Source organism: Brienomyrus brachyistius, chromosome 16 (assembly GCF_023856365.1).
Source record: "Brienomyrus brachyistius isolate T26 chromosome 16, BBRACH_0.4, whole genome shotgun sequence".
In the NCBI taxonomy this organism is placed as follows: domain Eukaryota; kingdom Metazoa; phylum Chordata; class Actinopteri; order Osteoglossiformes; family Mormyridae; genus Brienomyrus; species Brienomyrus brachyistius.
The window spans coordinates 20313191-20338816 of NC_064548.1; the positions used below are offsets into that span (position 1 = coordinate 20313191).

The window sequence follows — 25626 nt, forward strand, 5'->3', positions numbered from 1 at the left end:
GTCACGTGTATTCATGAGTGCACACCCCTCCCCAGGCTTGCAGTGATGCTATGGCGCTGTAGCCAAGGTAGTCGGGGGCATTTTATGTTGTATAACAGACAGGAGCCTTGGGGTCTTGGCCATGCAGTCACACAGCTACCAGCAGCATGCTAATCGCTAATGAGAGGCCTCTTTAGCGTTTCCGGTTTGCGGGACCATACTGTCGGCCGCGGCTGGCGGCTTTATCGCTCCTGCAAGTGACAGTCTGTGTGCGATGCAGACGTGGCCTGATAGTCCACTAGATACATCTACAGGTGCATCTAGTGGACTATTAGCCAGCAGCTACATACAGGGTGTAACATCGCCCAGCCCATGCCTGGCCTGTCCTCTGTGGGGCGCCATTACGGTGTGCGAGATGAAGGCTGATCCTGATTCTGCTCTCCTCCGGGTATTTACGCAGGGGTGGGGATTGATTGGAAGCGTGGTGGAACTGTTAAAGCAGATCGCGAAGCCTGGTTGGGGGTGGGGGGTAACAGGATTGGATGTGCAGATTAGGGACTGACTAAGGAGACGGTGCCTGTACATCTGTCAGGGGACAGTGATGGGGGTGGTGGGAACAATCATACAATCATTCTGGGTGACTGGAGGGAGAAAAGCCAGAATTGAACTGGGTGTGTGTGTGTGTGTGTGTGTGTGTGTGTGTGTATTAAGGCTGCAGGAATAATCATTTTTAAATCACATCTCATTCTTACACAACACCAATTCTGCAGTGTTTGCATTAGCGGGGAGATCCATTGCATCAAACCAGACACTCCCATTTCCTGACTTAAGCTCAGTGTCAACAGATGACAGGACTGCGTTAGGCCATGTGACAGGAAGACGGGCAGGAAAGCGGGAGTTCTAATAAAGAGCAGATGAGGTTTATGTTTGTTTAGTATTTTTCTGCAGTTGGAAGTAGGTTGGTTAACAGCCAGCTGTGTGCCCCTTCTGTTCTGCACAGTTGGGGTAACTGATTGAATTTCATTACTGAAATGAGATTGATTGATTGTTTCGTCTTCATAAAGACTATATGTAATGCTAATAGTGGCAGTAATAAGTAATGAAAGATATCAAGAATCATGAGACAATTGCAATTTCGATTGAGTAAAAAAAAAAAAAAATTATGATTTAAATTTTTATCATGCAGCCTTAGTCTGTGTTTGTTTGACCAGACTGGTACGTCAGACTGGGAGAACGAGTTGGTTCTGCATAGACGAATCCAGCCGGCTGTCCTGCACCTTCAGTGACGGCACTGCTGTTTTCTTACACATGCTGATTGTTGCCTGTATGAGGGTCATTTCCTGTCAGGCCCTGGTGTTTCCAGCTGGTTACTGTGGTTACGGGGAGTTAGACGTAACTCTGCGCAGTCACACAAACCTGCTCCTCTAGGCAGCCTGGCTGGTGGCAGACGCTGGCATGCCAGGGCGCATCCAGACTCCTCACCCACGCACTGGTCTTTCCCATGATGCCCAGGCCAGTTTCCGCTCCCCATGTCTGGCATATTGGGGCCGTGTCCCCTGATGGGCTGGGAACCCCCTTGATGGGGCCCTGCACCTTCATCCTGCTTTTCTGATCAGAACAGAGAGACTTCTGCGTCCCCCTCCACCCTTTTTCTGCAATATTGAACTCTTAACACAAGACAAATCCCTGAATTTCATAGTCTGCAGATGAAAAGGCCGTCCCTTAAAATCATCCCTTTAAATGCTCCGAAGACTCTGTACAGTGACAAATGGCTTTGGCAGGACCTTTAATGATTACATATTAAATAGGAAGGTTATTATGCGTGAGCTGTTTTGAAAGATAAATCGGGGAATCTGCCTCCTTCCCGGCTCGCCTTCACTGTCTGCTGGTCCCAGCGGCCTCATTAACGTTCTTGGAGCTTTTAGGCCGTTCGGACATGGGGGGGGGGGGGTCACTTGGTCCTCCTCAACCTGCCGCAGAGGACGCCCCTCAGCCTGGGGCGTACGCTTTCCGACGGACAAAAGATCACCTGCGTGGGATCCCCTTAAATGGCCCCGGGCCCTGCAGGCCACCGGGGCCCCCGTGGTGCGGGCCGGTGATTTTCTGCCTTCCACGTGGTGCTGAATAGCGGCCGCTGGCTCTGACGGGCTGCTGGTGCTCCGGCTTTGTCCCCAAACCAGTGGGGCGCCTGCAGCCCGCGGCTCCGTGCTTGGAGCCCCGTCTGAGGCCTGACTGGTCCTGCAGCTGCCTTGCCGGCCCCAGTGGCTCCTACCATTGTGGGGGGGGTCACTTCAGTGCCTAAATTACTGCTACTCCTCAATAGTGCCTGGCTGTGTGTGTGTGTGTTTTTCTTGTTGATCATGTGCTCAATGTAACAGATGTAACCCCCCGTCACCCAGAAACATGTGCTGGTTTTCCCCTCAGCCTGTGGGGTCACCAGTACCCGGGGGCTGTTGTTTTTGGGAGTTTACGATCAAACAGCAACGGAAAAGAGAGAGATTCATCCTCTGGTCTTCATCTGGCCATCGGACGTCTCGTGTCCCCTAGGGCAGCCTGTTTGGTCATTCATCCTGCAGACGATCTCTTCGCAGCCAGTGATGTGACAGGAAGTGGACTGTCATGTTCCCCATCTTCCTAACCCTGCCATGGTCGGAATAGCACAGTACCACCTGGGTATCTTTTCTCGGGCCGGATGCAGCACCCTCCTTGTTGTCGGATGTGGTTTTGCGGATGATACCGATGCCGTTTCCCTCCCCGGATCGGTCCCCTGGGTCCTGCACCACAGCTGCCGTTTTTAAAAGTACTGTATTGTAAGCCACTGCAACCATCCCAGTTTCACACGTACCTCTGTTTCATTTTCACACCTAAAGGCCCGCGCGATTATTCTCTTCCAACATACATATTGGAACACCGTCCAGTGGGTGGGGCTCAGAGAGCCCATAGGGGCTGTTATCAGTTGATGAGCGTCCTCTTCAGGACCTGCTGTGCGGTGCATGACCTGGACACCGTTCATTAGTCTGTCACATGTGATGTTGGTCTCCTGCCGCTCCATGATCTCCTCGAGGCCCTTACAGCTGGACAGAAGTGTGCTTTAAACAGCACCAGGCACCTTTCAGCAGAGCATGGGGGGCATGAGAGCCTTTGACCCTGCCTATTGTCTAGGCTGTCGATGCTGGGTAACGTTCGTCGATGGCTTCTGTGCAGAAGGGGCTCTGATGACCATTGTGTGGGTGGCGGTGGTCAGCAGTCGATGGTCCCAGCCCTGGGCTGCGTCTGGGCCAGCAGCTGGTCAGCACCGGAGGGGAGGGGGGAGTTGGGGCAGGGGGTGGCAAGAGGTCGCAGGAGGTGCTTTGTGGAACGGGGCGGAGGTAGCGTACCAGCCAGCCCTGAGAGAGAGGTTGGTGACCCAGAGGTTGGGAGTGAAGCTGTAAGCCCAGCAAAGTGAGATCTGCGCAGCTTCACGGTCACCTAGCGGATCTTTGGGATGCCTCACGCTGGCCTGAAATATCCGGATTCCCGTGAATCTCAGTGCTCCCTTTCCTGGGAATGAGACTTGCGGAGACATTCCTCGCTGGCAGTCATGCTGGAGCAGTGGGCTTTGACCTCCGTGCCTGATGCAGAGATACGACTACGTTTTCCCAGGGCTGCCGTCCTGTTTGGGGGGGGGGGGGGGGGGGCTCATTCCAACCCAGACCTTGTTCTTGAACCTGCTTATCGGCTGTTGCTCCCTGCTAAAAATATGAGGCTATGGTGTCTGGCTAAGGGTGGCCTCTGAGAGAGTCTCGACCCTGAGTGGGGAAAACCTTTTAGCGAATGCTAATGCTAACCCCACAGTCTGCCTTGTTCTCTCTCTCTCTCTCTCTTTCTCTCTACACATCCTCCCCCTTTCCCAAACCCCCCCCCCCCCCCCCGTTCCAATATGTGGCTGAGGACAATGGGGGGGATATTGGAGATCAATTCCCACCGGAGTGTGTGCCATAGCCTAGGATAATTGATGGGAAATAAGATGGAATGTCGCGATGCGGTGCTATATCACGCCATATCAGCCTTTCTCGGCCTGTTATAAATATTATTACGCCGTCTGTGTTAATGCTTAAAGTCGTTACATCAGGCTAATGAAACAGGTTCTCCGCGGTGTTTCTGAAGTGTTTCCTTGAGGGGGAAAAATGACACAAAGCTTTTAGCGGCGAATGAGCAGAGTTGCCCTCGCTAACCTGCTCACGAGACACGGCAGGTAGCCCTGGCCGAATTTCTGCCCTTCCTGGCTGACGGACTTTGGAATGTTCACGCGTTCGTGGCCTGGATGTGGCACCGTCGCTACTTCTGCTTGCATTGTAATACGTTTCATTTGCGTTTTATAGCGAATGGAGACGTGCCAGTTCGTTTTGCATGGCTTCATATTGTGGGGAATCGGGGTCAGACTTACAATGTGTGGTCTTTCATCTTTGAGGAAGTAACCCCTGGCTCTCAGTTAAACAGTAAACATAGAATGGTTTAGTAAGCTGACAGAGATGAATGCTCAGTATTGGCTTCACATCCTGCATGGCATCCAGGCCTAGTGCAGGGCTCTGCTCACCGGGGCTGGTGCATCCTCCACTCGTGAGCACGCTTCGCTGGGTGGCATGCACATCGTGGGTCCTGTCTAATTCTGCTTCTTGTTTTGCTCTTTACCGTTGTTGGCTCTGTCTGCCAGAACAGCAGCAGCCTGATGGGGGGAGGGGGGGGGCGTGAGGAGAGTGTGTTTGGCTCGTGCCTTGATCTGATTCGTAATGAAGCTCACAGCGGAGGTGGGGGGCTTGGCTTTGAACCTGCACTGCTGCACTGAGTGGCCCTAACGTCACAAACGCCTGCTATGGGGACATCCAACCTTGTGGCAGCCCAGAGTCACCGCAGAGGTCAGCCTGTCGGAATGCCCCACAGTCGGTACGTGTTTTAGCTCCCAACCGGGAGCTGAGAGAGAGAGTAAAAAACATGGACTGTCTGCAGGTTCCCGAGGACCGGACTGGGAGACACTGGTGGGGTGTGGGTCTGTGGGAGTGAACTGGGATTACTGTTGAGTACGTCGCTCTGAACTGACACCGGAGCAGCTGTGAAGGCAGCTGATTAGCTGGAGAGGAGATTATTACTTAAGGGGACTGAAGTGATGTCAGAAGCCATCGACAAGTCCCACAGCCCTCTGGGGAAACGCAGTCCCTCAGCGCTGACACATGATCTAGCTACTGAGTCCCCCCCCTCAAACAGGGTAGGGGCATCCTCAGTCCTTATTAGGAAGGACACTTGATGTAAAGGGAGTCTCGATAGGGGCTTCACTAGTTCACTCCATACCCCGGGAGTGACACCACATCCTTCTGCTGTGATGGACGGTGCCCTCTTCATGTCCGCTGTGTTACCTGCAAGGTTGTAAGGAAATTCCTGGCCCCTCCACCCAATAAAATGAATCATTTTCTATATCTAAGGGCCCTTTTGAAGTACTGCCAGGGCCTGTGATACCTGCACTCTTAACGCTCACCATGCCGTCCGGCGAAGGACGACTCGGAGTGACTCCGTGACTCAGGTCACAGTCCCTATATCCAGCTGCCCTCTCTCTCCCGCCCGCTTTTCATCTGCTGCCTGTATTCTTTGGCAGTGATATCGCGGCCTGAGCTGCACTTGCAGAAGTGCCTTTAAAGGGCCTCGCAGTCCAGGTTTTAGAGGAATATGTGGGGGAAAAGGGGGGGGGGGGGGGTTTGGGCGCGGTCACACGCCCACACCGGCTGCGACTGAGCAAGGCTGGGGAGTTGGGTTTGGCGGAGGGTGACACCAGCTGGAAAAACAACGCGCAACGTTCAGTCACTGAACAGGTCGTGTGAGATAGCAGTGAGTCATCCTGTAGAACCGATGCAGAGACGAATGCAAGATACAGGAAGGGGCTGGTTTATGTGGTGCTTTGGCTAGGGGGGGGCATCACTTGATGGACTTGTAAAGGATCCATTCGATAGCTGGGGAAGGTCTCTAACGTCCTTTATGCTGAAGGTGCCAAACTAACCTCTGCAAGGAAAGTGCTCCTCCGAGACGTCCCTGCGGCCCGTTAAATGTCCCTCTCCGCTGTCCCTCAGTCGCAGGAGTCGCTGTGGGCTGGGTTTGATTTTTACGATCCTTTTTGTTTTGGCCTTAAAATCCGGAGATGGATGGTGTGAACTTCGAGATCAGCCCATGGAAGGAGGAGCTGAAGTAAGATTTAATGAATGTGCGAGGATGGGGAGAGAGAGAGAGAGAGAGCTGCATGGGTTGGGGAGCGGGGGAAGTCCAGACACCGAATTTGTAGTGGCCAGTGGGGATGGCAGGGCGACGCCCGCTGAGGCCGGCATCACGTTTGAGATCCTGCATCCGTGACGTTGTAGTAATCACTTTCACGAAACTCGTGCTGCAGCATTTACTCAGAACTCCAAATCTCCCTGATCCCTCTCGACCGACTTGCAGACCGACTCGGCTGATCCGAAAGGAAACCCTCATCTGCACCCGCACCCTCGCCGATTTGGCACGTGACGTATAAATATTCACCGGCATGAGCTGTTTAAGGCCAGTTAATCAGATCTCTGCCCCCCCTCCTCCCCGTCTCTCCCCAGTCACTGATCCCAGACTAATCCACAGTGCACTGGCAGCTCTTCAGACACTCCTCTCAGGCCTCCCCTCCTTTCAGTGGGGGCTTACGGGGGTGCGGGGGGGGGTCTGGCAAAGCTGTGCCCGGCCGTTCTCCGCCGCGCCGGCCTCTCCATCCGGCCCCGGAGCGTCCCAGGCACGCTGATGTATCTCTACTCCTATCAAATGAATCCTTTTGACCAGAATTCCCTCTTAACCCAGTATGTCCCAGTGACCTGGTTTCCAGATGTGAGCCACTGCAGTGCTGTGGAGGAATCTTCTAGAATAGCAGTGTTTTACATAGAGCCCAGCCTGCTGTAGCTTTTATGTCTGATAGATGGTGCCGCCTTTCTGGGTTTATTACTGATCTGTTTATTGGAGTGTAGGGCTTCCTCCTGGCTAAGCTCCATCCTCCCCGTCTCTATGTATTTATAGCATTTCTGTCCTTTTCTCCCCTCAGCTTGACTCTGTACTGTACAGTGTTCCTGTAACCGAATATGTTTCCTTTCTCTTTGCAATAAAAATAAGCGATCGCTAGACTGCCAATGAATTATTTTAATTATGTGTTTTATAATCAATTGTAAATACACTTCGTCGCATTAAATTACACTCTGGCTTATATGTTCGCTGCATTTCATGCATGGGCAGTGCAGGTTGCTGCCTGGCTGAGCGCAGCTGGGTCCTTGGCTGATCGCCATGGTGAGCAGATGCCTCGCATTACTCGCATGCTCGCCCGGTGACACGGCCTCTGGTCCAAAGTTCGACACCCCTCCCTGCAGCTGGGCCCGTCCCCCGGCACAGTGACCCTCGTGCTTGCAAAGCGGCGGCCACAAGGAGTCTCTGCATTCCAGATTCGCCCAGTCCGCCCCCCCCCCCCCCCCCCCCCAGGCCAGCCGGCAAGCTTCTAGGGACCTTTCAGATATGAACCAGTCGCACACTGCCCGTCAGCTGATAATATGGACTCGTTGTGTCAACAAACAATAATGATGATAATGCATTATTGCTATTTTCAGAGTAAACAGCCAACTGGGGCACAGGAAGCTCTATGCCCGGAGGTTATAAATTTCCCACGTTGCCGCTGAGTTTGCGCTTCTGGAATTGAAGCTGGGGGTTACAAAGGAACCTGTCGCATGTACGTCGTACCTGGGTTTTACTGCAGCGCACGGTAATAAATTTTGAACGAACTTTATTGGTGTCACACCTGGAGATGAACAGAGCCATTAATCGAAGAAATAAGTGCCGTTTCACAGAATATGTTTGACAGACCGTTTTGCACGTCATGTGACACAGGAAAAATGGCAGCAATTAAAAGGGTTTATAGCCCCAGAAAGCAGCCCGGAGAGCGGGGATGGCGGTCTGTGATGGCCGGTCTTGGTCTTTTCTTCTCAGCGGAGGTGGTTGTTGGTGCAGGCAGAGTTGAAGTTATGGTGACGGAGATGGGAACAAGCCAGAAGGACAGAACATTTCCACGGGAATGAAGTTCATCTTGCTCCTAAGATGCTTGCGTTCGGTCATCAATCACCGTGACTGAGCTCCAGCTGTGAGCCAACTGTCTGGACTGGGATCAGTGAGGCTCCGCCCCCAGTTTCCAGGCCGAGAGCAGAAGCCCTGCTTCATGATGTCAGCCCGTCTGGCTTCTAATCACATCCAGAAGTTACGTCAAATTCCTGCAACGTGAAACATCTGGGAGCCCCAGAAGATGTGCTGGCTAAAAATAGCCGTCTGGCCAGGACTGTGATTAAAGTGGCCTCCCCCACATGCAAACCTGTTTCAAACGTTGTAACTGGATCCCGCTGCGGTGGGGGGGCAGTGGGACGGCATCACTTTAATGGTGACACATGCTTTATGAGTAACTCAACGCTGAGTGTCTAAGTATACAGACTAAACAGGCATTTTAAAATGTCTTGTTTCACATGTGTTGCCAAAACGGCCAAATTATAGTTAATAGTTTGTTTTTTAGACAAAATACGGTTGACCTCAAGCCTAATTAATTCTTTCCCAGAGGGTTTCCGATTTCATCTGCTTAGTTAAATGAGAGACGGGGGGCTTATACGTGAGATCCTTTCCGAGCTGTCTTTCAAATGGGCGTTATAGAGTGAACCTTTCCTGGTGGACCGTTACTGGCTGGTCACGCCCCCTATAGGCCATGAGTGGAATGACCACAGTGGGGTTGGGTTGAGCGTTTTTATGCTCACACACCTTTATTGTGAGGTAAAGGGACCATTTGGTGTAGGACCCCAAAGTGGGTCCTGCCTGGGGCTTGTGGTCCACTGGGTCTAGTAGGAGGGTAATACTGGAGGGGGGGCGATCCATGCGTGTGGACACGGTTCCACTCCCCCGCGTGACTGGCTTCTCCGGGGGCCTCAGCACCCCGGCGGGGCTTTTTGGCTCTTGATGCCGTGTTCTTCTGTATGGTTTTTCCGTAACTGAATGGCAGATGGAAAACTGTCTGGGCACTAAAAGCTCGTAATTTTGCTGGGGGAAACGGCCTCTGTTTAAACGCCCACGGCTGGCTGTGTGCTTAAACGTGCTATTAAGGTCAGGATTAACGTATCCTGCCTACAGCCCGGAATTCCATCCCCCCGCCCCCGACTCGGGCACTCAGCCGCACCGTGATCTCTCTCTCTCTCTCTCTAGCGTGATCATTTGTTTTGCTGGTGTGTTTTCTATCCCATCCTTCCATCTCTGAAGGCGAAAACATCTCGCTACCAGCTCGACCACAGACTCAGCATTCCGTTTTTAGCGATTTTTCTTTCTTTTTCTTTTTCATGGTGGGTGGGGTGACCAATAGGAGGCATGCATTTGTTTACGTCTTGCTGTCTCTGCAGAGGATATGCAGTGATAAGTCTAACTCCGAGGTCAGCGACCTTTTTAAAGCAACGAGCCATTTTCTCCCAAATTTCTGATCCAAGATTTACAAAGAACCACAGTGGGTAAAGAAGGGGGTTTGAGATACAGTTTTTTAATGTGATATGTGTATATATGCATTTAGCACAAAAATAATACTGCAAGTACTTACAAAAACTATTATAAAAAAACTGTAACTCTACTCTCAGGTTTAAATCACTCGAACGCGTAACAGCGCTTAGGTGACTAACAATACAACATTGATTTAGTTCTGTAGCGATCGTCTTCACTCTCATCCCTCCTTTCGTTTGGCTCTGTAGTCGTCTGCTCTTCCCTCTCCACTTCAGTACTGTAACTCTGCTGACTGAGCAGTGCAAACTGTGCTCACCACTCAGCTGCCTATGATATGTAAATCAGAGGAAATATAATAATTTTTACGAAGACCTGGGAAGGTATGGTGACGATTTACTACAAAAACTATATGAAAGAATTAGGAATCCCAATAAACGTTGAAGCGTACATCCAATCTCAGGTTCTTAAGAAAGCTCCGGAACACGTACCATTTAACCAGTGAGGTGATCTCGTTTTAGCAAATGACTTTGAGGAAGATGTAAATTATGCAGTTAAGACGTAACAGATGCGTGCGACAGACATATACTTAACACACATATACTTTCCCATATATATAAGAAATACTGAAACGAAAAATTATATTAATCTATAAATAAGTGATTTATCTTTACGAAAGTATTATCATACTATGTTATGACATGAAAATGTGAATTCTTCTATCTACGAGAAGAACCGCAGCCTTGTGGTAAAAGAGTGTCAGGTTGCCGACACCTGGTCTTACTCATTCTCTCTAAAATCCCAGTACTGACCAGTGTGTTGTCAGTAAAGCACTTTGTAAAGTTCCCCCTAAACATTCTATGTTGACCCCCGAAACTGTCCTGAGGAATTTACCCGCAGGATTCAGGACAGTCCAGGAAGGCGAGCGCACCCGTGGACTGTGTCTGCATGGGCCATTCGGCTGTTTGATCCTTATGTAGGACAGGAGAAACTTTGGAGATGTGTAAATCTTTTGAAATAGATGTGAACGTCACAGAATTGATCTGTGATCCAGCTAACGGCTTGACTTTAATTATTGTGGAGCTAACGGCTTGACTTTAATTATTGTGGAGTATTGTGGAGTATTGTGGAGTCACACAGATGTGTTTATGAAAGTGCCGTCTCCAGATGCTCCCTGAAAGACAGACGTCGAAAATCTCCACCACTGACCCCCAGCGGAAGTCATGAACATTCCGGAAATGAAATGAGGGGAGGTGACCCCAAACTTACCATCTCCGTCTCAAATTGACCGGCGCCTAAACCGTTGAAGTAGTGAACCCTTGAGAAGCGAACTAAACCTGAAAAAAACTGAAGCTGGACTGACTGCTGCGAGACAAATAATAAACCACGTTGGCAGGAGCCATAAACTTGTCAGGAGGACAACGAGGTAGTGATACCTCCAAGCTGAAACCTGGGAGTCGTTTCACTCCTGCTGGGCAGGTGGAAACTTCAGCAGAGCACTCTACATTAGTATGACCTTGGGGACGTCAGTCTGGGTTGTAAGCAGTCGTATTTATCCATAACATAACACAATGTGCTGGCAGAGGTGGAATGTTCAGTTCTGGTTCAGAAAGTACAAATCCAGATCAAGATTTTGTTTCAACCAACCAGTTGTCTATAAAGAGTCACGTTCATAGAGTGCCGGTTGGCTGAAAAAAATCCTGATCTGGATTTTTACTTTCTGGACCTGAACTCTCCATCTCTGTGTGCTGGTGTGAGCCTCCCATGAACCTGACCAGGATTATTGCTCAGAAGATGGATGGTTGTTTGGATGGATGGAGGATTACGCTACATTAGCGCGCCAGATCTCTTTACGCCCGAGCAAAGATGACCATTCCTAGTGGACAAAGAAGCCCAGATAACGTAACCCAAGAGGTCTGTCTTAAGGTCAGGATTATCTTTAAAGCGCCGGCCCTCAAATAGGGACTAGTCGCGATGAAGTATAGATTGGAACAAAGAAAAACCTTCACAATGGGGGGTGGGCGGGGTGTACTGGGGGGTTCTTGTGGTAACCCTGGAGACGCCATCAGCTACTGGGGTGTTTTGTAACAGTGTGACTTGCTGGATGTGTAGCGGCTCCCATCTGTAGCTCTGCAGGCCCCCCTGAGCACTATCCTGGGTTCGAGGCAGCACCGTGAAACAGAGCTCCTTTCTGGGGGATGTGGGGGGGTTCGGGAGATCAGGCAGGGCTCTGCCGCCACCATCACACCCCATCCATGTAGCCCAGAAGGGCGGCGCTCTCTCAAACACCCCCCTTCCCGCGCCCTTGCGTTCGAACAGAGTTCCCCTCTGCTCAGTGAAATCCGTCTTCGTCTCCCCAGGCTGGTTTTATTTCTGTCGCCCCAGCAAGCCAAACACACCTGATCTGCGATTAGTCCCCCGCGGCCCATAATCCACCTGCCCCTCCCGCCCCCCGGCCTAGCGAAACCGGAGTCGGACCGTTTCATCTGACTTGCTTGTTTTGGGCCTGAAATGCCCGAATATTAGTGGAAATAAATAAAGGACGGGGGAGGGGGGCCTCTGTTTCAGTGCCCCATGAACGTGCAGCTCTCATATGCTTTATTTTCCTAAGACGCCTTGCTTTTTACTAGACAGCAGTGAGATGAAGAATGAAAATGGGCTGATCGTGGCATATGAGTGCCGTTTGGTGCCGCCTCTCCTTCTCTCAAGCTGTTTTTCCCCTGGCTGCTGGAGCCCATCTGAGTGAGACTCCCGGGAGAAGACGAGTTGGGGCCTGGCCCCCAGTGCAGACGGCGTGGATCAGGCTGCTGGGACGCCCAGGAGGGCAGCGGGAAGATTCGGCTTAGTGTCAGGAGGGATCCGCATTTTTACTCACTCTCTGCATGCCCTGATCAAGTACGCTGGGGAAATGGGGGACACCTGTGTCCGTTTGTTTCTGCAGTGACACCCCCAGAGGAATGTGTGAAAGCCCAGGGGCCTTCGTCCCAGGGTGTGGTGGGCATTTGTCAACCCAGTCCTGGGGCACCCCCAGACAGTCCACATTTTTTACCCCCTCCCAGCACACCTGTACAGTGTTCTTTATTGCTTGATTGTTTGGTTCAGGTGTGCTGGGAGGGGGCAAAAATGTGGACTGTCTGCCCCCCCCCCCTCCAGAACTTTTAAAGAGCAGCGTGGCTTTTTAAGAGCTACACTCTCGCCTGCTGCTTCGCCTTTTGAAATATTGCCGGTGTCATTTCTCCTTCACGTTTCAGATTGTGCTGAATATTTTTCCCATTAAACAGCAGATTTGCTTTGGAAAGCAGCCCCACATCGTCGATGGGCTGCTGCGGGGGGGGGGGGGGGGGGGGCGGCATCAGCTCACTCTCATTACTTTTTAATGGGGGAAAACTCTGATATTTTATATGCGTGACACAGAAAACGGAGCAGCTTGTAAAGCAGAGGCGGAGAGATTCTGGCGCCCCCTCTGTGGTCCGGGCAATACTGTGGTCAGACAGGAGTGGGCTAGCATTTTGAGGGACCCTAACTGTGAGGATCAGAGGCCCTGGGGGGGCGGGGGGGGGGGGCGCTGTCTCTCTAAACTATGTCTACCCAGAAATTGGGGCTTATTCACTCCCCAGCCACCCCAATGGATATAAGGGTAGAAATCTCCAAGTTGTCTGGGTCCCTTGGTAATGCTATTTGCTCAGGGGGTTTGTAGGTTGATGGTCAGCCCTGGTGTCCACGTGCTTCGCTCAGGGGTGAGACCGTGATGAGAAGGTCCCGCCCGCCATGATGTACTTTCACGCCGTTGTGCTGGGTCATGCTTTGAGCTCCTTCAAGTGCTGGATCATACGCAGAACAATGAAGGGGGGGGGGTCGCTACAGCAACCGCGCCTCATTTGTGCTGAAAAGGGGGGGTGAACGCGGGTGACGTGTGAGCCGTGCGGGGGGTCCCAGACCCTCGTCCGCTTTGACAAATGGGGCCGAGCGGAAGGTCATCAGTCCTATGCGGGAGAGGCGTCCCGATAAAACAGCCGAATTAATCACTGCGAGGACGTGCTGGCGGTTCCCAGCGACACGCCATTTTCTCCCTTACGGGGCGTTTTCCCCGGCCTGCCGGGGGGGCTCTGTCCCTGTGATAACCACCTCTTTGTTCAGCTAATAAAATTAATAAATACAATGCCTATGGAGAACAATTTACAGATCACAAACAGAAGTGCCGTTTTCCAACCGTAAGCGTTACAGCCTACAGTTTCTGTCCCTAAGTTTGTGTCTGTCAGTCATTTTAGTTCAGTTTATTTTTTTTCTTTTACTGCAGTCTGTCACACTGACATCTGTGATGCTCTGACCTCCCATGCAAGGCATCCCAAGCCTTGTGATTCTGCAGATGCTAGTCTACATGACAGGGAATACAACATGTAAAGAAACATGGTTTAATTTCTCCCAGAGGCAGAAAATGTGAATCGTGCACAAGTCTGTGCAATTAAAAATAATATAAAATCAGGCATCACAGATTATGGAGAGACGGAGAGACGGATGTCGGGTGTGTGTGGGCAGAAGTATGTAAATAATACAGCACTTCGGCAGCTAACTCTGTGCCAAAGCCAGGAGGGAGGCCGCCAGCGTAATGAAACAGGCTGGAGCTCTCTGCCGTCCTGCGGAGGCCGAGTTTCAGGGTGACCTCCGACTGACCTCCGCCATTCCCCCCCCCCCCCCCCCCCCAAGTGCTGGATTTGGTGGAGGTTCCAGTGCCTCGTGTCACACGGAGCCCAGACGCCGGCCTGCGTGGATATATGTGCAGCTCGCCTGTTAAAATGAATTTGCTGGTGTGTCGTTACAGCGACGTTCTGAGTTACGGGCTCTGCGTCGTTGCGCTGGCAGGCAGGCGAGGTGTTGCCCCCGCCCCCCCCCCCCCCCCCCCGCCCCCCCCGGACCTGATAATATACGGGAGGCAGTGCGCGTGGAAACCGGCAAGCTGGCCAAATCCGACTCTGCTGAGCCCCCCCTGTGAGAGAGGAACACGTGCTCTAGGGACCGGCAGGCATGTGCTTGCTGGAAGGGTAGGGGGGCAGCTTCAGGAACACAGAAAATGGGGTCATTTTAAGACGATGTGTGGATAATGTGTGTGCATCTGTGTTCTGTGTGTGTGTGGATTATATCTATATAACATTGTGGGGACCAAATGTCCCCCACAATGTAATAAAAACCTATTATTTTGACATTGTGGGGACCATTTTCAGGTCCCCACAAAGATCTGTGAATGCAATCAATAAACAAAAAATGCCAAAAGTTTCATATTTTGTTTGGTTACTTATGGTTAAGATTAGGGCTGGGTAGGGGGTAAGTTTGTCATGTTGGGATTAGAGTGAATGGAGAGTCCCCACAAACCTCTGTGTGTGTCTGTGGGTGTGTGATATGTATCTATATGTGTTGGTGCTTCCTGTGCGTTTGTTTTATTTATGTTTCTGAGCTGTCAGTGTGTGCATTGTTTATGCCGCCTGTGTTTGTCTGTTTGATGTGTATCTGTGCTGTCTCTGTGCCTGTGCAGTCCTTGTGGAATGTCGTCTGTGTTTCGGTGTGTGTGTGTGTGTTTTCTCAGAGCTGTCTGTATCTGCCTTGTTTGTGCTGCCTGTGTGTCTGCATGGCTTACATGCTTGTGTGTCTGTGTGTTTGTGTAATGCATGGTGGTACACAGTCATGCAGCTGCTGTGTGCCTGAGTAGTCATGTGTAGATCTCCAGAGGGCGCAGCGGTGATTGGCGAGTGGGCGGGTTAGTTGATGTAATGAATAGGTAGGAGGCCCTACTTGCTCTGTTCAGGGAGTTGGTGCAGCCTCCGCCCTATCTGGCTCCCCATAGTGCTGGCTAGACGCGTCTGAAAGCACTCAGCATCTAGTATGTAAACTCTGTAACCCACACGCCGGCTTGTAGCCATTCGTAGGCGCTGGTGTCCGAGTGGACAGATAAACAGAAATGGGGATTCCTAGATACACGTGATCTCCTCCTACGAATGTCGTAAACACCCTTCCTTCACTTAGCTTCGTGACAAATGACCCGACTTGCCTCCAAACCACGAGATGAACTGGCTGCTATGTAAATTAATGAATCACGTAGCCCAGACATGCACTCGCCCGTCAGCCCGCAAACCCAAAGCCCCAACTGCCCCTCTCGGACTTCGGGGGTCGCGGCATGGCGGGGCAGTGGAGGGCGTCGTCCCCGGAGTGTTGAGGGTCTCTGCGGATGGATCACGTCTTCTGCACACACTGTAAAAATGTCAGAAGTGGTTCTCCCGCAGGAGTGTGATATAGCGCTTAGTGGCGTGCTTTGCATAACACCGCAGAGTTAGTCCCTAAATCTGCCCTGTAAGTACCCTTCATTACGCTTTATTGCCGGCGGCCCGCCTCCTCGCATTCCCCAGCGCTTACGCCATCCCCCCTTGGCCGTGAGGACGGGGCTCTCCTTTGAAGGAGCCTCCACTGACTCTGTCCAGCACTGCTCTGCAGACAAGCTGCATTTCTCCTAAGAAACGTCCCCTTTCGGATTGTAGGTTCTCCCTAAACGTTGCAGTCGCGGGGACAGTAATTCGGCGAAGGCTTCCTGACTGTCAGTCATTTTAGTTCCGCCTTCGGCGAAGGCTTCCTGACGCCGCTTGTTTAGCGGATTTCACGCGGCACAGACGGTCCTCGGGGATCTGAAGAGATCCCTCACAGGGCTTTAGTGCTCCTTTGTCTGAAGAGTTCTCTGAGGACGTCCTGGAGAGCGGAGCTCAGCGAGACAAAGGCACAAATCCTTGCAGTTTGTTTTTTGGTTGCGCTGGCTTGACGTGTAGATTACAGTTGGCTCCGCGTACAGGGAACTGAGATTTGGCTTCATGCCCTGACCTTAATAGGCACCTAGCGGGTGGCTCTGATTGGCATCTCGGTTGGAAGTCAGGAACCCCCCCCTCCATCCCCCCATGGTCAGATGGCATTTGGCAGCAAAGTGGAGAGGAGAAAGCCATAAGCAGAGAGTCTGTCTAATTCCCGCTAACGATGTAAAGCCTTGATCTATTCGGCCACCACGTGCGCACTGGTGCCCATAGAGACACGGCTGTTTCATGCTTTGTGTAAAATCGCAGTGTAATGCAGTTTTTCTGTTGGTAGAGTGAGTGTCGCATTGCTACATCATCCCGCCTCGTAATCCTCACTGCCAAAGGAGCACGAGAATGAGAGGAAAGTCTGTTTTTGGGTATTTTTTGGGTTTGTATAACAAGTTTATTTTGAATGTTTATTATTGTGTCATTTAAATTACTGAAGATGGCTTTCAAAAGTACAGCAGTGAAGCACTGAAAATCAGCTTGAGATGTAGACACTTGTGATGGAAAGCTTTGTGTCAAATGCATCTGAAGGACAGGCTCTGCATTGCAAGGATAACAGACTAATCTTTTGTCTCTTGCGTCCATCACTTCTGCTACCCCGCCGCCCCCCCCCCCTCCCCACCCTGATTGCCGTGTGTCAGTGCTGCAGTTCCCCAGACACCAAGAACCCTCAGGGGCTCCTGATCGTGGTGCCAAAGCCTACAGACCTAAACAGAGGGAACCTTTGTTTCTCTTACCCACCTTGGTTTTTTTTTTACAAGGTCTATGTTAATGGTTAAGGTACCATGAAAGATGAATGAATGACAGGGCTTTCCAGATGAGTTTGAGCCTGCACTGATGTGTGACAGGTAATTATAACCCAGACAACAGCAAGGGCTTCAAACAGCAGGTTCTGGGCGGAGTTTCGGTCCTGTTTTATTACTGTTTGTTTCTCCTGCATGATGTAGCCAGAAGTCATTATATTCATGTTGTAGGTGCTTTTGGTGCCACCGCTTTGAGAGAGACTCGCTACCCTATTGGGGCCAGAAAACGCCTTCCGCTGGTGTAGTGTCCCCAGCAGCCCTGTAGACAAAAATAAATTTAGTTGGGGGTTCCACATGTCCCCTCAGATATGTCCATCTCGGCTGATTTTTCCATGCAGTAAATTTTGACGATATCCTCAGTAGATGTTGCCGAATATTTTTCATTTTCTTTTTTTTTGGGGGGGGGGTGGGGGGGCGGCAATAATTTCTTCAGTTTTACTACATGGCTTCGTGCCTGGTGGAGAGCAAACAGATTTTGACCTGTGATTTTACTGCATTTAATGGCTACATGCATGGTCCGCAGTTCCACCGTCCCCCTAAAATGGTATTTAAGGTCCGGTCTCTTTAAAGGTAGTGTTGCCAGACTGCAATAAACAAACGGGGGGGGGGGGAAGCAAGCAGATTAACATTGTCTCCAGTAAACTGAGCGTGAAGTTAATTGAAATCTTTCAAGCTTACTTAAAGAAGAATAAAACCTTAATATGTGACTTGCGGAGTGTGTCTCCTTAGAGCTTTCAGACTGTCTGAAACAGCTGTTTCAGGATGTTAGGTCTTTTCCCCAGCCACACTTTAATAAATAAATAATGCATTTTTAAATTATTTGTGGAGGCGTGTAATTAAGGAGCAAATTATTAATTTGACAGAGTAAATGTCGCATCCGATGCTGTGAATTGCTTCCAGCCTGGGTGTGGGAAAACCATGCTGTAATGCTGTGAGAAGCTGGGGGTCCCCTATGCTGAGAACAGCTGGCCACTCGCGGTGGGTCATGACACTACCCAGAATTCCCTTGTGGTTACTCTGCCTGTTTCCAGATGAAGCTACTTCTGAGCAATTAATCACATCCTTTCCATACTTTAGACATTCCTCACACCTGGGAAAATGCTCTGTGGACTCTGTAAGGCCAGTGGGGAAGAGCACCTGACATGCATAATGATTTAACATTGTTTCCTGTGTATATTTCAGAACACGGGAATTCTGCACGGTTTCTAAAAGTACAAAATATTAGGCGGCAGCCTTGGACACTGAAAGGCATGGAAAGGCTGGCCATCGTCACAGTCTGTTCACACGTTTGGCTGTTAGTATGCAGCAGGGGGTGGGGGTTATATCTACATCAGATTTCCATAGCTGCAAATATTAACAAGCAGTCCTGAAACATGACTTATGAGACACAGGTTACCTCTGCAGGTCTAAGAAAGAAGTTTCTTCTTGAAGAACAAGGAAAGATGTTAAGCTGCCTGTTCATGCATTTTATGTGTGTTAAGTACAAACAGCCTGCTGTCTATTGTACATTTCTTTAGCAGAAGATCAGAATCCTGCCAAGCGGCAGTGAGTTACCATACGTCATGCTGTATGGTATTTCATCTCTAATGTACTTTTGTTCCGAAATGTGAAGCCTTGTTTGTTGGATCTACTCCATGCTGTGATTGATGTCAGAAGGATGAAGTTCGGAGCTGTGCTTTCCTCGAGAGACGCACCCAGTGACCGTCCTCTGCTTCTTCTTCTCCGCAGGAATATATGGACTTCCATAAATGTATCGAGGGGCTCGTCAAACAGTTGGAAGAAGAACGCAGGAATGTCAGAAGGCAAGTGGTGATCTCTCTCGGCACGTTCTCTGTGCGTCTCCGGTCCGCGCCGATCCATGCGCAGTTTTACAGAAGCAGACGTGTCACGATGAGGTCATGGAGCTGCTTCTTATCATGTGGCTGGTTGCACGGTCATGCAGACGAGGCCTTCTGTAAGGTGGCCTGCAGCTGTAGGCTTGAGCAGAACTCCTGTGCTGGATTTACACTCACCAGGCGCCTGACTAATTCGTTTGTTCTGGTTTGTAATTTTTATTGACTGGACGGCCTTTGTTATAGAAGGCTCTGCGTGATAGGTAGCCGTTATTCTCTCTGGGATGGAGGGATAGATGCTTAAATGATGGCTACTTAACAGTTGGGGATTATTCTCTCGTGCAATGGGGGGTGGATATTTAACTATAAGGGATTATTGATTATTTTGTCCAACCAGGGTGATAGATACTTAGTACACAGGGATTATTCTCTCAGGCTAGCGGGGTAGATGCCTACACTCTTAGGGATTATTCTCTCAGGCTAGCGAGGTAGATGCCTACACTGTTAGGGATTATTCTCTCAGGCTAGCGGGGTAGATGCCTACACTCTTAGGGATTATTCTCTCAGGCAAGCGGGGTAGATGCCTACACTGTTAGGGATTATTCTCTCAGGCTAGCGAGGTAGATGCCTACACTCTTAGGGATTATTCTCTCAGGCAAGCGGGGTAGATGCCTACACTGTTAGGGATTATTCTCTCAGGCTAGCGAGGTAGATGCCTACACTCTTAGGGATTATTCTCTCAGGCTAGCGGGGTAGATGCCTAAACTCTTAGGGATTATTCTCTCAGGCTAGCGGGGTAGATGCCTACACTGTTAGGGATTATTCTCTTAGGCTAGCGGGGTAGATGCCTACACTGTTAGGGATTATTCTCTTAGGCTAGCGGGGTGGATGCCTACACTGTTAGGGATTATTCTCTCAGGCTAGCGGGGTGGATGCCTACACTCTTAGGGATTATTCTCTCAGGCTAGCGGGGTGGATGCCTACACTGTTAGGGATTATTCTCTCAGGCTAGCGGGGTTGATGCCTACACTGTTAGGGATTATTCTCTTAGGCTAGCGGGGTAGATGCCTACACTGTTAGGGATTATTCTCTTAGGCTAGCGGGGTGGATGCCTACACTGTTAGGGATTATTCTCTCAGGCTAGCGGGGTGGATGCCTACACTCTTAGGGATTATTCTCTCAGGCTAGCGGGGTGGATGCCTACACTCTTAGGGATTATTCTCTCAGGCTAGCGGGGTGGATGCCTACACTGTTAGGGATTATTCTCTTAGGCTAGCGGGGTAGATGCCTACACTGTTAGGGATTATTCTCTTAGGCTAGCGGGGTGGATGCCTACACTGTTAGGGATTATTCTCTCAGGCAAGCGGGGTTGATGCCTACACTGTTAGGGATTATTCTCTCAGGCTAGCGGGGTAGATGCCTACACTCTTAGGGATTATTCTCTCAGGCTAGCGGGGTAGATGCCTACACTCTTAGGGATTATTCTCTCAGGCTAGCGGGGTAGATGCCTACACTCTTAGGGATTATTCTCTCAGGCTAGCGGGGTAGATGCCTACACTGATTATTCTCTTTTGGGTGGAACACCCCTCTTCATGCAGCCACAGCTCTGCCACATGTGAAAATGTTGGCGGGGCGATGCTCTCTGAAGCTGCCTTTCTCCATTCAAAGCTGCTTAAATCTGTCACTGTTCGCCCTCTGAACTGCACACGTAAAAAAATCCCCCTGACGTTTCTCTACCTTCGAGCTCCGCATCCACCTCTGAGGTAACTGCCTGAGCAGTATTTCAGAGGAAGTTTGCCTGGTGTGTTTCCTACACCAAAGAGACTTTCTCCTGCTAGCGATATTCCTCGAGTACACAAATGTCGGCTGCCATGGCTAAAAAAAACTACAAAAAAAAAAAAACGATCTCAGCCGTTGTGTTTAGATTAAAATGTTTTGAACAGGATGCTTTGGGTAATCAACAGCTCGATCAACGCTAAGTATTTAAGAGCACAGTTGTAACCTGTCCAGGAGACGGAAGACAGGGCTGACGTTTGTGAGACGGCACAGTGTGATGATTATCGGGGGTGATTTACGCAGTAGGCTGCTGTGCTCTGTGTGAGTAGCAGCTGGCGGTGGTGGGTGGGTGGGGGGGGGCATATGGACAGGGGTTCGCGCTGATTTTAGATTTACCTCCTTTGATTGCAGAATCTTTGAAGTGCTTAAGCGTGAACCTTCCCGAATCCTGTCAAAGTCAATCGATAAATCAGTGCTTTTTAAAGTGTACTGTGATTTGCCACGTAACTGCAAAGCCCTTCAGCTCGTGGGGGGGGGGGGGGGGGCTCTACAATCATTTACTGTTACCTGTGGACATTCACCATGCATTGGTAAAAACCAGAAATCAGCTGGTACGCTTGGGAGTCTTAAGGGTGCCGGTGAGTAGCACGGTGATTCAATAAAGCATCTTGAAGATGGAGGATCAACGGTGATGATCACTGGGGGGGATCTGGTCTCGAGACGCGATTGCAGACCGGATGTTTGGGTCCGGCTGATGATCTGTTGAGTGCGGGTAAGATGGCCTCGACTGGGGGCTGTAAGGGAATCCTGAAAAAGTCTCAGCTTATATTTATACCGAAGCAGAGAGATTCAGAGCTGGTATGTCATGCCCGCGGGAGGATCTGCGGGCAACAGGGCCAATCAAAGGCAGCGTTGGTGCGTTGGCGTCCTCCTGCCGTTCGGCCCCGCCTCTGGCGTGCCCTCAGGATCCTTTGAGGGACATGGGAACAAAGGCTCATGGGAGACGGCGATCTCGATGCTGCTTTGATGGTGCGGCACAGCCATTAGTGTAGAGTGCTTCATTACTCTGACAAAGTGCTGTGTCTGAGGCACACCCGAAGGCCGTCTGAGGTGGTGGCAGCTTAGAAGACGAAGAGGACCCACTGACAGGCGTCATGAGTGTGTGTGGGAGCTGTCTGGGTGCCCCTCCCTGGGTGACAGGTGGGGTTAGATTCCTCGCCCAGCTGATCGTGAGCCTGACTTGCTCTTCTCTCGCGTGGGTGAGCATCCGTCCGTCCCTGCTGTTCAGTGGATGTCACGTTCAGTGTCAGAAATCCCCTGTATCTCAGAGAACAAAGCGGCTCTTTGATTAAGGGCAGCCCTGTCGCCCGCCGGCAGCTCCAGAGGGTGGAGAATGCAGTCAGGCTGCGGCTCCTGGATGCAGCGGCGGGGTCCTTGTGGCCTCAAAGATGCCTGTGTGCTGCTGGGCTGGGGGGCTCGATCCTACCACAGAAAAGGCTCTCTCAGTAGACACCTGGGCCGAGGGGCTGTGCTGCTGGCCTGAGGGCCTGGCCCTTTGCTAGGGAGGGGGCCATGCTTTTTACAGCTTTAATAGGATAAGTTGACCGGCCTAATTCTATAATTTGATAATGCTAAGCTCCACAGAGGCCTGATACGCTTCAATGGTGTGTTTGTGTGCACTGGAGAGAGAGAGAGAGAGAGAGAGAGAGCGAGGCTGGGCATGATCCATTGATTAAAAATCAGTTCCCCATGTGCCTTTGAATAAATATTTATGCCACAGAAATCCTAAATGAATTATGTTGCTATTAAAGGCTCTTTAGAAAGGTTTTTTATTTTAAGGTATTGGGCTGTTCTTTGTACAAGCAGTGCCTTTCCGAACATTACTTATATAAATAAAGGGAGGGACCCTGTAGGTGCTGTGATTTGAGGTGTTTAGGAGTTGAGCCCGTGTGCATTTTTGGGTATGGAGGTGTGTGTGCTAGTGACACCCTCCGTGAATCCTCCTGAATGGCCACACTCCGCCCTGTCACCTTGCTGACCATGCAGCCAATCACCAGGGGCCGATGTCAGGAGTGGCAGGACAGCCGTGTCCAACCCCCGTGAATATAACTGGCCTCCTCAAATCAAAATTTTCTACGAGCATCTTTCTGGTCACAGGGTTCGCAGGTCGCACCTATACACCTGAAATGCTGCTTTATGTGTCTAATAATGAGGCAGACCCATCCAGCTGAAGACGTAGCTGAAGACTCTCAGCTCACTGTGCGCTGGTTACACAGATCTGCTCTCATCTGCCATGCCTGAATAGCGTGTAATCTGCTTAGTCCGGGCTGCATCCGTAAATTGACGGTGCTTCTCACATTCGTTTGCTTAAGCCGTGCTTCAGACCTCGGGGACACGTATAAATATTTAAGGTATTTTTTTTTCCTGGAAGGGCACCTCCCCATGGCCGGCAGATGCGGGGATCACTGGAATTCCTCCGGATTCCTCAAGCGGTCGAATGACTTGTAATGGCCGTCACGTGAATTGCAGTTAAGCCTTGGTTACTGTAAATATTTCATTAAGAATAAGAGCCTGCGGTTTGTAGGATTGCGGCTGCATTTTTCTTCACGTTATTATTGTAATCCTGTGGCGCGGATGACTGTGGGTTTGTCCGCATGCAGCATTTATCCCGCAATATTCCTGATTTTTGGTCTCCTGGTGTCCTCTCAACTGCCAGAACTAATGACCATCTACGGGAATGGCATAGAGTTAGCGGATCTCCTGCACTTTACCAGAAATTGGCGTCTTGTCCTTGGAGAGGAATGTATTTTCATGGTAAAACGGATGAATGGATAGATTGGTAAATGGATAGAATAGGACCGCAGTCAGCAGATCAGGCAGATTGAATTAGGGCCGGGATGCGGGTGGTGCAGGGAGGGGCTCTATAATAAACGGTCACTGTTCGAGCTGGACAGTGTGCGCGCTATTCCACGCCCGCCGTGGGCTTCCTCAGCGGGATTCCGCTTTTACAACGTGAACAGATTCCTCGTAAATGTTACAGGCGTCCCAGTGAGTTTGGGGCAACTGTGCTCTCATTCCCATTTTATTTCTCTGTAAGTGGGAAGTTCAGAATGTCTTTGGGGAGCCCATGCTTTCCTTCGGTTGCACCCGAGAGTGCTTACAGATGTTAATCAGAAACCCCCCCCCACTGCTTAATCAAATTTCCCCTGTACGTCTTTAGCAGTTTTGGGGTCCTTTAACCAGCATGATTGACTAAAAACCTTGGGGTGTTCTGTGTTTGCTTCAGGCTGGCAGGGTTTTACATTTACTTGAGGCTTTTATCCACGACGACTTGCGCTAGTGGGAAGGGTCACAATGTAGATCTACTCCCTGGGATTTGAACCCACAACCTTTGTTGTTAGCACAATACTCTATTTGTTGAGCTTCAGCAGCTAAACAGGGTTGATGGCTTTTGATGAGACAGTAGGGTGCTTCACCAAAGACCCAGGTATTTTCCCAACGAGTGTGACATGTTTAACCAGAGAGACCAGCCTCACTGGATCCTGAATGAAGTTTAGCCCCCCCCCCCCCCCCCCCGAGTGTGCAGTTGGCGGCTTGGCCTTCCCCATGCGTCAGGGGCACTTCAGCGCGATAAGCAGAGCATTAATCGAGGCCCGTTGTTGCCGCTATCAGCGCGGTAATGGAGCGCTCTTCAGCCGGCCCTGATTCACGGGGGTCGTCCCCCCCCCGGGATGTGGGTTAGTGGCTGACAGGGCCTCCAGAAACGGAGGTTAATCAAAAGAGGTAATGAAGCTTTTTATAGACACCTCGCGAAGGTCGCCACCGAGAGGCGCCTGGTCCTAGTGCCGCTGTGCATCACACCAATATCCTTTCACCAGTAACGTGCACAAGGTCAAGAGCAACTGAGGGGACTCAGAGCAGGAGTGGAACATGGAGCTTATCGGTCTTGTCCAGAGTGCCCCATTGGTGCTTGGGTTCTCCATGGGATAGGTGAGCATTCAGAGGCTTAGGACGAGCCTGTCTCCTTCCCTCACACATGGGACTTTTGTCCCCCACACGCCTCCTCCGCAAAACCCGAGCTAGAACCTCTGGATTGCCGAGAATTGAGCAGCGTTTGTTTCGCCGATGGACTGGGAGCGATTTAACTCCGTCGTGACCAGTCTGGCATCATAGTGCCATAGTGTAGGCATCCTCTGGGGTGCCGGATGTCGAACCTTCTGTGGTTATTCTGAGAAGTCGGTAACGACGAGTGGAAAACCACGAGCGCTTTTAAAGATAGAGATCTGAAGGCCGCCTGTAAGGCCATGCTGGTGTTTAACATGCCGCCAAAGTCACGCCGACTGGCTTTCTGCTGTTTGCCGAAGCGCAGAGAGGTGCAGGGAAAATGGCCCATTTCAGCGCCAGAGTGCCGGGCCCTCTGGACGTTTTGGGCTCCGTTTATGCCATTAGAGTTTCGTTCACGAGTGTATTTGGGTGCCGCGCTGTGTGACACGTGCCTCACGACTGTTCCCAGTGCGAGTGGTGGCAGCTTAGACGGTGATGGGTATTGGGGGGTGTGGGGGGGCATGTCACGCTCACTCTGACCAACCTGTGTGGCTCATATGGATAAACCTCCCCCTGTACTGGAGCAGTGGATACAGATGGGCAGATTTGGAAATGTTTCAACGTTAAGTTGATTTGGATGACTAGTAAGAATTAAAAAAACTATGATGTCTTCATCTGAAATGAGCGATTCTGATCTGCGCTGTCCCCGGTAACACATCCCCACCCGCCGCTATAAATACCGCCTTTACGTTGAGTCATCGGCAGTGACGGTGACAGAGTGCAGGCCCGACTGGCCCTGGGGCGTCTGGCTAATTATTCTCAGAG

General features: G+C 50.8%; 1 protein-coding gene across 7 annotated transcripts in view; it reads left to right on the forward strand.

Annotated features, from left to right (window-relative positions):
• Positions 1–25626, forward strand: part of LOC125709858 (nck-associated protein 5-like) — a 121047-nt gene that overhangs the window by 13375 nt on the left and 82046 nt on the right. For 6 of the 7 annotated variants that reach the window (XM_048978818.1, XM_048978817.1, XM_048978824.1 and 3 more), the window contains exon 3: positions 18878–18955. The exons of the other annotated variant lie outside the window; for it this stretch is intronic. In XM_048978818.1, coding sequence (XP_048834775.1) covers positions 18878–18955 — 78 coding nt within the window. The remainder of the gene's footprint in view (positions 1–18877; positions 18956–25626) is intronic. 7 annotated transcript variants of the gene reach the window in all.